General features: G+C 50.5%; 5 protein-coding genes across 5 annotated transcripts; 2 read left to right on the forward strand and 3 right to left on the reverse strand.

Moving 5' to 3' along the window:
* Positions 1 to 171: 171 nt before the first annotated feature.
* M436DRAFT_65467 (FolC bifunctional protein) lies at positions 172 to 1,763 on the reverse strand (the record flags this gene model as incomplete). Its single annotated transcript, XM_013570121.1, has 3 exons — positions 172 to 1,500; positions 1,561 to 1,692; positions 1,746 to 1,763. The coding sequence occupies 3 exons, from the start codon at positions 1,761 to 1,763 to the stop codon at positions 172 to 174; spliced, it is 1,479 nt and encodes a 492-aa protein (XP_013425575.1).
* A 1,954-nt stretch (positions 1,764 to 3,717) lies between these two features.
* Positions 3,718 to 4,386, reverse strand: M436DRAFT_51211 (uncharacterized protein; the record flags this gene model as incomplete). Its single annotated transcript, XM_013570025.1, has 1 exon — positions 3,718 to 4,386. The coding sequence occupies one exon, from the start codon at positions 4,384 to 4,386 to the stop codon at positions 3,718 to 3,720; it is 669 nt and encodes a 222-aa protein (XP_013425479.1).
* A 1,098-nt stretch (positions 4,387 to 5,484) lies between these two features.
* Positions 5,485 to 7,740, reverse strand: M436DRAFT_51093 (uncharacterized protein; the record flags this gene model as incomplete). The annotated part of the gene is made up of 3 exons (XM_013570003.1): positions 5,485 to 6,231; positions 6,309 to 7,509; positions 7,568 to 7,740. 3 exons carry the CDS (start codon positions 7,738 to 7,740, stop codon positions 5,485 to 5,487), a joined length of 2,121 nt encoding a protein of 706 aa, XP_013425457.1.
* Positions 7,741 to 8,525: 785 nt separating this feature from the next.
* On the forward strand, positions 8,526 to 8,999 carry M436DRAFT_51581 (DUF427-domain-containing protein; the record flags this gene model as incomplete). Its single annotated transcript, XM_013570084.1, has 1 exon — positions 8,526 to 8,999. One exon carries the CDS (start codon positions 8,526 to 8,528, stop codon positions 8,997 to 8,999), a length of 474 nt encoding a protein of 157 aa, XP_013425538.1.
* A 1,167-nt stretch (positions 9,000 to 10,166) lies between these two features.
* Positions 10,167 to 11,704, forward strand: M436DRAFT_51455 (carboxylic acid transporter protein-like protein; the record flags this gene model as incomplete). The annotated part of the gene is made up of 3 exons (XM_013570063.1): positions 10,167 to 10,314; positions 10,367 to 10,660; positions 10,710 to 11,704. The coding sequence occupies 3 exons, from the start codon at positions 10,167 to 10,169 to the stop codon at positions 11,702 to 11,704; spliced, it is 1,437 nt and encodes a 478-aa protein (XP_013425517.1).
* Between the last annotated feature and the right edge of the window lie 1,022 nt (positions 11,705 to 12,726).

The raw sequence follows: 12,726 nt of genomic DNA on the forward strand, positions 1-12,726 counted from the left end.
ACCCATATTCTGTGCCTGTCGTTGTTTCGTCATATGATGCGACTGGAATACGAAGCACGATGAACTCTGTCAGCAATGGATGATAACTCACTTAAGACCATACACCTGTAATGCCATTTGAATAAGCTTGCAACTTGGACTCCTCGAAGTGTCATGGCTATCCACCATCCTCTAAGCATTACCACCCTCAAGCACTTCGACCACACCACCAACCAGATGCAGACTACCGGTAGCAAGCACCATAACTTCCTCTTTCTGCTCGCCAGCAGCCTCCCTAGCAGCCTTTACAGCTTCCTCGACAGTTCTGAACACACGCACATCACAAGACCCATCTACACCCTTCCAAGTTTCCGCCAGAGCATTTTGCACACTCAGCGTCTCCACATCAGAAGCATTGGTATTGATGCTAGTAAGATCAGGACGGAAGCCCGACTCAGCGTAGGTAGTATTCGTGCAGAAGAACGCGTGCGAAAATGGCTTTTGGTCTGCCAATGCAGATGCCAGAGTGCTGTGGAGTTTCAGAGCCAGTGAGGACGCATCGCGGGTTTGTTGGTTGAAGATCAGGATGCGGGTGGTTGAGTTTGGCGATGAGGAGATCAGGCTGCCGAACCAAGTGGCGGCTAGCTCGATGCTCTCGAGTGTGTGGCCGCCGTCAATGTGCCATTTCAGGTTTGGAGTGGTTGTGTCTGTGCGTGTCTCGCAGCGGCCGCCTAGGTGGACATCCTCAAGGCCTCTGCGGAAGGCGGTGGGCAGGTATGTGGAGGTTGGTAGGTCCTCGACGCCTACGCGACGCAGGTATGCAGCGGCGGCGGCAATGGCGACAGAGGCATTTGTCTTTTGGAAGTCTGCGGCTAGGCCGAGCTTAATATTGGCGAGTTCAGGATGGACGTCGACAACTTCGAGCTTGGTGTTGCGTTCGGCAGCGCGCTCGTGGAGAACTTTGATGGCTTCTTCAGGCTGAGGGGCGGAGAAAGCAGGGACGGCGGGCTTGAAGACACCAGCTTTGTGCCAGGCAATCTTGTCAATCGTATCGCCCAACATGGCAACATGATCGATGCCCAGACTCGTGACTGCTGTGACGCTGGGCTTGACAAGGATGTTTGTGCTGTCAAACTCGCCTCCAATACCGCACTCGATGACAGCAGCATCCACGCCTTCGCTGATATACGTGTGCAGAGCCATCAAGGTCAAGAAGCGGAAGTAGACGGGCTTGGTCTCTTTGCTGGTGGGATCGGCATGGCCGGCGGCTTTGGCAGCAGCTTCGAGTCTGTTCCAAGTCTCGAAGAAGTATTTGGCAAATTGCTCTTCAGTCAAGGGCTTGTTGTCGATCTGGATGCGCTCGCGCACGAATCGCAAGTGGGGTGAAGTGTAAAGGCCCGTCTTGGTGACTTTGGCCTCTGCGACGTATTGACCGAGGATGGACGAGACAAAGGAGCTAGTGGAGCCTTTTCCTTTGGTTCCGGCGACGTGGACGGCGTTCAATCTGTCGAAGTCGGCGGGCTGTTGTTTTGCAGTGTCAGTCGTGTATACTGATTGTACTCGTCACGGGCGAACGCACACCTCGTAGCCCAGCTTCTTGACCCACTCAATCATCTCCGGGATGGCATTCTGGTTCATGCCTCTTCCAGACTTGCGAATGGCGTCGACGATGGAGAAGTTGCTCTGCAGTGTGTTCAGTGCCGCTACGGCTGCCTGTCATGGATGGTCAGTCGAATGTCTGTAGACGAGTAGCCTTTGACTCTTACACTGTAGTCGCCCTGCATCCTGACGGTGATGTGAAAAGCACGAATTGAGACTTTGCGAAGTGCAGGTTGCTTCCACGCACGCGACAATTTATTCATGGGCGCATGACAATGTTGAGAGAGCTTCGAGCCATTGACGTCTTTAGCTGGCCCGACTTCGCTGCCCGAATGCCGCTCTGACACCCTCCACTAATATCGTCAGACCTCCTCACCTACCATGCCACTGTATATACCCCTAGAACATCCCTTGTGAGCAACCATACTACCAAGTGTTTGTGTCCGTGAACATCTCGCTGTGTCTGGGCACCATGCCCAAGCCTCCGCTGCCCGTCCGAATACTCGACGACAAGTCCGGATGGCTTCCGAAGTAGAACCTCGGATCCGTCACCTGGACCAACATCATCTCGGAATCATGTCACCTTCTTGGTGTCACTCTCGAAGCAAATCATCAAGCACATGGCTGGTTTACTGTTCCAAGAGCATCGTGGAAGTGCAGAATTATTTGAGGAGGTTGTCACACATCTTGAACGATATACGTAGTCACCTTGTACAACTCGTAGCCTCCATCTTACCCATATGCAAAGATATATCACGCGGACGCCATCCAACTGCACATTTGCTTCTGTGATGAGGAAGTATCCAAAGATAGTCGCGATATTGTCGGCTCTCTGTGGACTTAGCTATCATCTAGTAAGAACTATGCATTTGTGTAGCATCAGTCGCGCTTGCGTGTTGTCGTGAAAGTGATGTGGGAGTTGAGACAGAATTTAGCACATGGTAGGATGTGCCCTTGTGTCGACAGGTACATCTCACTCGACTGGACCAAGCATCTGAGCCTGTCAACCAACTCATATCCAACCCAGGCATCTGTCTACTAAGCAACGCGCACGGATTTGCTAGCCAATCAAAAGGATCAAGGCCTTCAAGGCTCCTCGTCACATCCTGTTCTACACTAGGTATTACAGAACCCTCGGCATTATCAAATATCTGGACTTCAGTGCTGGCGGAAGCCTGAGATCTGATGGTGTCCAAGGAGTTGAGAGCTTTTGAGGATATGGGCACTCGTTGTTCCATGTAGCGGAAGATTTGCCGAGACTTCTCGATCATATAGTCGATGTGATCGCGTCGGCGTGGAATGTACTTTTCAGCGGCCAATATAGACGTCACTGCAGTAAATGTCACTGCGAGTTTTTCCACGAATTAGCCTTTCGTTTTGATGGGTTCGTCTAACGCAGCAGAGGCTCACTGTAGACAACATGCCAATCAGCTATGCGAAAGGGCGAGTCGAGGCTGCTGTGGAACACGTCCATGATATGTACGCTGCTCGAAAAACAAAGATCGACTGCGTGCATGATTAACTCGTCATGTTGAAGCATGATTAGTTCCTGCTCGTTGATGTCTGAACTTTGCAGGGGTATGAACAGCGCCGGACGCAGAAGAAGGATCTTTGCGTAGAAGAATCTGAGCCTATATGTTAGTGACTTGTCATAATAAAATTGGTACATGGTGCTTTTTGTACCTGCAGGCGATAGCCTGTTGGGAAACAAGCGCGGGGTCTGAGATGTCAATCGAGTTGGTTAGCTTCCTCCTGTCGATAAATTCGCGCAGGTATTTAGGTAACGTGGTCATATATGCTTCCAGTCGGCCATTCAAGGCCATGATATGTGATAAGGTGCGAGCATGCTGGGTTTGATTTGCAGCTGGCGGCGGTAATGCTCCATCATTGCAATATAAGGTGGACAGTATATCCCCGATGATAGAGAACAACTCGCAAGTATTTGTGAATATAAGAACACCAGGGGATGATCTTGTCGGGGCCGAGATTTTGTTGCTTTGTGGGCTGAAAGCATGGTCGTCGAGTACAGGCAATGGTATACTGTGAGTATCATGAACTGTCATTGGCCATCCAAAAGTAGCGGCGGCTGATCTGTACACATTGAATCAGCCTTCGGCCCTTCACGGCGCCAAGCAGAGCTTACCTGTCCAGGATGAGACACGAATGCCAAAGCCTCTTTCCCATTTCGCGAGCATATATCGTTTTTTGGCGTTGATATGTCTGCTCTAGATGCAGCCCCAGGCTCTGAGCCATCCGAGTAGCAACACCAATAACATTCCAACATCTTGAGACTTTAGTCGTAGACTGCAAATATATGCCTTGAAGCAGCAACATCTGCAAGACTGGCAAAGAGGTACAGTCGAGAAGATCAAACGTAAAGATCTGCCTCGATCTATTGTAGTATTCTTTTGCCATATCACGTTTCTCCGGTCCTGGCACTGAATCGCTGAATCGAGTGCCCAAAGCGAAGATGACGTTTAGAGTCGAGAAGAACAAGGCTTCCTCAAATTCGCGACAGCGTTCATCTGCGATTGCACTGCCACTCGGCTGCGAGATCCATGACTTCTCGTATGCGGCCATGAAAGTAGGTTCATGCAGGACCGGGAACAGAGGATGTACAAAGCTCCAGTATTGAGAAACTAGGTCATCTGCGACGCGGCGACGAGGTAATACCCCTGCTATCTCGGCGGAGCCACCCAGTTTGAAAGGTACTTTTTTCGTCGCGTCCGACACGAAGCCTTGTTGAGGACGTTCTTCGTGGCGAGACAATCGATGCGAAAAGTTCGAAGATGATGATTCGTCAATCATTGTATCCTGAGGTCCGCCCAAGGCTAGAGATGGACGTAGAGGGTTGATGTTCGCTGCAGGTGTACTGCTAAGTCCCGTATGTCTTTCAACTGTAGCCGCAACATTCACGCTCTCTCGAGTGCCTCGCGACTGCTCGACATTGCTTGGTTGCGCATCCCGACTTTCCTGTTCTTGAGTGGGTCTCTGTTGGGTCTCGGGTAGCATCCGCCCATAAGTACATGTATAGTTCTTCCTTCCTCTGATGCATTGTCGGCAAGAAGGTCGATTGCCATCGCATCGGACTTTACGTGCTCTGCAAGGGTCGCAGGCAACTGATATTTTCTGGCGCTTGGAAGCTGGTGATGAGCCATACGCTCCAAGCATGCGTTCAAAGCCTTCGGGAGTCATTGTGGTTGCAACGGAGAAGAAGGACGAGTGGTGCCAGGCCTCCGAAGTTCGGAACGGAAGCGGAAGCAGGACTTTGCTCAGCTCGGGCAGCCGCGGCGGAGGACAATCGGCTAGGACACTCATCTACTAACACGTTTAACATCGGCGTAAGGAAGACCACTCTGAGCACGACAAGATTCATTGACAATAAATCAAGAGAAACAAAGAGGATATTGGTGAGGGATTGGATATGTCCCAAGTCTACGTGTGTTTCACTGAGCCTTTTCAAATCAACATGCTTCAAAATCTTGTATAGCATGTATCTCGACAACGAGTCCTCCAAATGCACTGTAAACGGGTGGCCAGACTTAGCAAAGTACTGATACTAGCTACGCTGTAATTTCAGACACACCAGTCAGGCGACGGGACAAGAAAAGCAGTAATCAAGTCGTCCCGACATTGTTGATGGAGCGACCCTGTTCATATTCTCGATCTAATGTTTTTCGGGTCCTCCGAATACTCGTCATAATGTAAAGAAGGATACAAAGACAGGCTACCGATGGGTCTTGAGACTTCGGAGATGATGAGACTCCAATTACAGAGCATGAGGTAGAACTGTACAGACCTCTTACTCGTCTCTTCTATACTCTAGCAATGACAATCCGTCCACTTCCATTCTTTCATGCTTTCATTCCTCGTCAAAGATGTGATCTCAAGAGAATCCATCACGGCTTAGGTAGTCGCCGCCCTAGCCTCTTCAACAAAACTGGAACCATCCTCTCTCAGACTGTCGGCTCTTTCTTCGTGATCAGCCATCTCAAGCGCTTGCTCAACACCCCTCAAGAAATGCGATTCGCCACCACAGACCTCGACGATTCCACTCGCAAGCATTAGCTTCCACACCTGTGATCTGCCACTGGGGACCCTGCAGAAGAAGACTCTAGTGCCGCGTTCGCGATATCCAGTCACAATTTCAAGGAGCACTTGCGCGGCTGCTGGGTCCAGGGATGTCACGCCGTGGACGTCAAAGACCACATTGCGATTATGCTGGTGGTGGCGCACGCGTGGAAGAGCTGGGTGGGCAGCACTAGTGCCATGAGCCTCCAGACGTCTCAAGCGATCTTTCAAGCTTCCAGTATTGGCAAAGGTCAATGGCTCAGGAATCTTGACGATGAGAACGTAAGGGATGAATTCCAGACCACCGTGTTCAGCGCTGTCGAATTGGTTGCGGGTGCCAGGAACGCGGCCAAGAATCTGAATGCGTGGGCGAGTGGCATGCTTGAGGAGACGCAAGAGCGAAAGGCCGATACCGACGGCGATGCCGATGCGGAGGTTCCAGAAGAAGGTTGTTAGGAAGATGAGTAGCATGAGGGAAATTTCGTTCCAGCCTTTGATGGACCAGAAGAAGTGGATGTCGTGGGGCGCTTCTTCGATGAGTGAGTAGGCTACCACGGAGATCATGGCAGCGAGTACGCCTTTCTGTTCGAGTACGTCAGCACTCGTCACTTTTGTGTTCCTTCCTGTGTTGCCAATATGTTTTGAATCGCAAGACTTACAGGGATATAGTAAAAGTATGGCAGCAGGAACAGAATGCAGAAGATGGTGATTAGAGACAAGAAGACACTGCTCATAGGCGTTTTGCCGCCAGTGCTCTTATTCACCAAACTTCTTCCATAGCCACCAAAGGCAGGGATACCCATGAACAGGCCTCCAAGAATGTTTGCAACACCCAGAGCGACCAACTCGCGGTTAGCGGAGACGTTCATGTTGACGATGCCGTCAGCTTCTTCGTACTCGTTACCGTCCTTGTCGACCTTTTTCTCGATCTTTGCTGTACTGTTCGCAAGACTCTTGGCTGCGACACTGCTTTCGAAAAAGCCGAGCAGAGCAATGAGAAAAGACGTTGAGAAGGCATCCGTGACGTGCTCCATCATTGACGGCTGGAATGGGAAATGCACTTGGAAGGGTTTGCCTGTAGTCTTCAAGTCACCCAAGATGTCAAGACCTTGCTTGTCCCATGAAAATTTCCAGGTGAACAGGGCAGAGAAGACGACGACCAGGAAGCGATCAGGGAAGTAGGCAACTGAGGGATATCGGGGCTGTAGGCTTCTCTTCAGCTGTCTGAAGAACATAACGATCGCAAAAGCACCAAATGACACAGCGCAAGTCAATTTGTGTGCCTTGTCTGCGTTCTTGATAAGATAGATGATCTTTGTCAGTGAGCTGCCGTGTGCAGCGCCGTTAGGGTCGTGTTCAAGAAGTGCAGTCATTCCAGTCTCGGGCAGGAGCTGATCGACGAAAATGACCACACCAATGGCGCTGATGAAGCCTCGAAGGAAAGGTCGGCTGAGAACGCTGTCTAGGAAGCCCAATCTGCAGAGACCAGCAAGTAAAATGATAGCTCCGGAAATTCCAGTGACCATGCCAGCGATTTGAGTGTTACTCGCAAAGTCATTGTCTCTGTGCTTTCCGGAACTGATGTTCTCACGCACAACTTGGCCAGTAAGGAGAGAGCCAGCAGCTTCAGGACCAACAACCAGTTGCGGTACGGTACCGAAGATAGCGTAGATGAATGGATTGAAGACAAATGCGTAGAGACCATTGATAGGTGGCAGATGGGCCAAATTCGAGGCATAGGACAGCGACATGGGAATATAGAAGGATGCCATTGTCAAAGCAGCAATCAAGTCACCGCGCAAGAACTTCCACTGGTACTGGCGGATCCAGTTGGTCACGGGGAGATAGTACTGAAGATACCTGGGAAGCAGGTTTAGAAAGCAGAAGAAGTGTATTGGGGAGGGAGATTGCTACATACATGGCCCGCTCACTCTTGACACCATGCTGCTTGGCTAGCCATCGAGTCGTGCTCATGTTACTGCCAGAACCGAGAGGTTCATCGAGCAGACTGTGAGGGCTAACGGTACCGCTCTCAAAGCCTTCCCTTGGGCCGTACGTGTCGGTACTGAAGGTGCTGCCGTAGTTTTGCATGAACTTGGGTCTTGCATCCCAGTTCTGCTGTTCTATGAGACGAGTGCGGACGGTGGGCTCCGACTGTTCGCCGTTGGACGTGGCATGCGTTTGTGATATGGCATCTGGCGACCGACTCCTATCCGCAGCGTCTAGGATCATGGAAGGGTTCTCAGGCGATGATAGGGTATGCGACATGCGCAAACCGGACGGGTTCGTGGGCGCATGGGCGAGCACCGGACGGGGTGTCGACGAGGACTGCGCAGGCGGCGTCGACTGCGACTTTGTCGGCGGCATAGTATCGAGAGCGCGCGTGGGACCGAGAGAGTCGATAGAATGTAGTTGGCCGAGACAAACAGAAAGACAGAAAATCGACGGCAGCAGGACAATCAAGAACAGCCCGAGCTTCTCAGGCAGCGGCACCTCTTCTCGACTCAGGTGCTCTGTAACTGACCGCAAGATTGCCGCACCTTTGGACCTATCGTCTCACTATCCTCAGCATCAAGGAACAGGCAATCCACGTTAAATCGCGCTCGAGGTATTTACCGTCGGATCTTCTTTTGTTCGTGACACCCCGCAGCTCCCAGTTCCAACAGACTGGTCAGCAGCCTCCTCGCGGCCAATTCATTGGTTACAGACCCTGCCAAGCCATGCGATGATGCGCCCCGCGTCATCATCTCCTGCATCTGCATCTGCCTGTCGGTGACCTGGAGCGTGTATACCGTCGGCAGAATCTCACTTTGCCAGAACAACCATAAGATAACCCTTGTTTCTCGTTCATCTCTGTATCTCAGCCCAGATCTATCATGCTGGATCCTCGGACTTTTCCTCGTCCACCTGCCTTGCAGCAGATCAAAAAGAACATTTTGATCAAGTTTCCCGGTCCTGATGGCCAAACAATTGCCTCCACCGACCGTGCTTTCTGGGTACTTGAAACCTATCATCCACCCACCTACTACTTACCGCCAGCCTCGATCAAGTTGGACATGACTCCCACATCTCGACGCACCTTTTGCGAATGGAAAGGCGTCGCCAACTACTTCACCTTCAAAACACCAGCAGGCGATCAAGTTGACAGCCGTGCTTGGTGTTACAACGAGCCAACTCAAACCTTTGCCGATATCAAAGGCTATGTATCATTCTATGCTGATCCGCGATGGGAATGTTACGTCGATGGAGAACTGGTCGAGCCCCAGCCAGGTGACTTTTACGGAGGCTGGATGACCAGCGATATCGTACGCAAGTCTGTCAAGGGCGCACCTGGTACTAGAGGATGGTAGAAGTCCACCTTGTATTCCGACTTGTTCTTTGAAACCCGCTTCCTGTGTGTGGACTGCTGTCCAATCGTCTTTATTATCACATACTGTAGCAGATTTTGTTCTTCCGGAAACTATCCTTCAACTCCTCGACACCAAGCAGCCCTTTCTGATATTGTACTCGTGCAGAGTATCTGTCTCCGAGGCCCGGATTCTTCTCGTGGGCTTCCATCGGTCTAAAAGTCAAATGCCTCCGGATGTCACTGGCAAAGGAGTCCGCGGAATTTGTCAACGGGGATTTCTCGTAAGTTTTGTATGCAACACGAACAACGTTCCGAGACACTTGTCCCCCACACCATTCTGCCCTATACCACACCACCCTGCCCTATACCATATGCTGGGGTCATTAAGATTCAATGCTCTCTCGGTCAGGTATTGTTTAGCTACTTGGGGTTACTGACCACATTCTGTTAGACGGCATTTCTAAACTCTACCTCAGCATCACGTCAATGCCAAGGGTACAAGCTCATCAACAGATGCTTGTCGTCGCCAAGGAACCTCTTATCGTCCAGCAAAACCGTTCATGGCGCCTCGACCCAGCTCCTCATGGCTCGAGCACATCGCGAGGACTCGTAACCTGAGCCGCCACATATTGGTTCGAGAAGATATCCCCCATAAGGTTGCTACTCGGAGCATCACGGACGTGGAGAAAGTGCGGAGTCTCCTCAAAGATATCAGCCGCCTCAATGCCACGCTATACCCAACACAGTAAAGACACTTCGCTAGCGTCGTGATCCCCATGGCACACGCAGTAATTCCCGGGGATAGCGAAGAGGTCGTTGAAGATATTTAAAGAGGGGGTGTGACCCAGTTCGTTCTCTCTTATCGCACTTTGTTTCTGCTGTCCATTGACTCCAGCTGGTGTTCTGCCAGCCCTCTACACGCATATCGCAACTTTCTTTTCGTCATTCCCATCTGTTCAGGTATGCGCCAACCTATTCGAGGCGTTTTGTCTGGGCAATGAGCTTGTCATGCTCTTGGCGCAATACCAAGCTCTGTCAAGCTCTCTCAGCATCGCATGGTGGATGAACCAGAGCTGATGACCGAGTAGATACACCCGCCACAATGGAGAAATACCCCGAGGCCGACCACCAGGAGCACATGCCTGCTACTGGTGAGACCGACGAGCATATGACCGCTGGAAGATACATCGCCACGCGCTTCTCCACACTCAAGCCTCCAATGACTAAGGTCGCCAACCCCATAAGCCTTTTGCGAATGCTCAACAGACAACAATGGCTTTTTTTTTCGGTCGCCTTTATTGCATGGACTTGGGACGGTATGCCATGATGACTATAATGTATACTCGATTCGTGCTAATTCCACTCAAGCCTTCGATTTCTTCACCGTCTCGCTGACAGTATCCGAACTTGCTAAGGAGTTCGGCAAAACCACAAAAGACATCACCTGGGGAATTACACTTGTGCTCATGTTCCGTTCTGTCGGCTCTATCGCCTTCGGTATCGCTGCTGATCGCTATGGACGCAAATGGCCTTTTGTTGTCAACAACATCCTGTTCATCATTCTTGAGCTCGGTACCGGTTTCTGCCAAACCTACAACCAGTTCCTTGCTGTCCGTGCTCTATTTGGTATCGCTATGGGCGGTCTTTACGGAAACGCTGCAGGTCAGTCGAATTGTGTGTCTTTGCATTTCGCATCACTAACAGATTCCAGCCACTGCACTTGAGGATTGTCCTGAAGAGGCTCGCGGTATCATCAGTGGAATGCTGCAGCAAGGTTATGCGTTTGGATACCTGCTTGCCGTAGTCTTCGCCCGTGCTCTCGTCGACAACACTCCCTACGGTGGATGGCGCCCTCTCTTCTGGTTCGGTGCTGGTCCTCCTGTTCTGATCATCCTGTTCAGACTGTGTCTGCCAGAGACAAAAGCGTACCGCGAACGTCAAGCTGTGCGTGAGTCTGGAAGTCCTAACATTGGAGGCACTTTCATCGCCGAGGGAAAGATCGCTCTCAAGCGCCACTGGCTCCTCCTGACTTATATGGTTCTGTTGATGGCTGGCTTCAACTTCATGTCTCACGGAAGTCAAGATCTCTACCCCACGATGCTCAAGAACCAGTACCAGTTCAACCCCAACTCTGTCACAATCACTCAGGTCGTTGCTAATCTTGGTGCTATTGCTGGAGGAACAACCATGGGCTACTGCTCTACCATTTTCGGTCGCCGTCTCACTATCATCGTGGCTTGCGTGGTTGGCGGCGCTCTGCTCTACCCCTACACCTTCACCTCCTCCAAAGCCGTCATGGCAGCTGCTTTCTTCGAGCAGTTCTGCGTTCAAGGTGCTTGGGGTGTAATTCCCATCCATCTCATGGAGCTGTCGCCCGGTGCTTTCAGAACCTTCGTCGTCGGTACCGCATACCAACTCGGCAACCTTGCTTCCAGCGCAAGTTCTACCATCGAGGCTCAGATTGGCGAGCAGTTCCCTCTACCTCCTATCCACAAGGTAGAGAGATACAACTATGGCAAGGTCATCTGCATCTTCCTTGGATGCGTTTATGCTTATGTCATTGTCCTTACTATCGTCGGACCTGAGTTCAAGGGCCGTGATATGAGAGTTATTCACGATGAGGACACTGCAGAGGCGCTCGGCACGACTTTCAAGGAGAAGCGTCAGGACTCGGAGTATGCTGATCGCATCGAGCATGTCTCGTAAGGCCGCAGCACGAGATCCATGAAATCTTCGGGATGGAGGTGGTGTTATGTGCTTCGATGTCGATATCAATCTGCTTTTTTTTATGTCAAGATACCACGATACGAGAATGAAATCATCTATACACTGTCAACACTCTCACCATGTCGAGAAATGCGTGACGCTTATAACTATAGAGACGCACAATGTTCTTAAGAGTAATGATCACTAAGAGGTAACCTAGTAGTTCGATTCCATCATCCTCGGTATAATGATTGACGTTAGCGGTGTCCTGACTAACAGTAGAGGCTACATTGAAGTATAGACTAGGGTAGTAATCGCCTTCCGCAATGGCTTCAAGAGCTTCTGCAGCGTCTTCATTACCGCTTCCTTCGTCATCGGTGGTAGTACTTATCTATTATAGACACTATTAGACATCTCTAGACGTCTGAAGTAATGTCCTTGCTACAAGAAGGCATAATGGTTTCGAGAAACAGGTTAATGTTTATTAGAGAAGCGACATACTTTCGGCTTTCTTGTTTCACGGCTGTGGTGTCGATGTTATTGTGCAATTCAATAGTGTCATATTGATCTGTCTTTGTATTTATTTCCTCTCGCGAAGATTTAGAGATGTCTTTTTACAGGACAAAGGCGTGTTGGTTTTGGGAAACAGATTAGTATCTGTTGATGAAGAACAGCCTCATGTCTTTCTTTGGACACAACTGAGGTGTCGAAAAGATTGTGCGTTTTTACAGAGAAAAACGACGCTCTACATATGATCGAGGGAGAGTGGAAAATGGAGAAGAAGTTGGTCAAGAGGACGCAGCGAAGGTTTGGAAGATCAGATCAGGAAGGAGAAGCCGAAGAAAGGAATACGTGGGAAGGAAGGCACGTTTTCATACCACCGATCTTCGTTTGTCTCGTACAATGTACGACCCACGAGGTCAATCCACGTTTTTCTTGAGGAGAGCCAACTAAGAACCACAGGCAAGACAATGAACGAATCGGGATTAAGAGATAAAAGTAAAGATCATAAAATTCTAGCT

The sequence above is a fragment of the Aureobasidium namibiae genome (assembly GCF_000721765.1).
Source record: "Aureobasidium namibiae CBS 147.97 unplaced genomic scaffold scaffold_13, whole genome shotgun sequence".
NCBI classification, from domain to species: domain Eukaryota; kingdom Fungi; phylum Ascomycota; class Dothideomycetes; order Dothideales; family Saccotheciaceae; genus Aureobasidium; species Aureobasidium namibiae.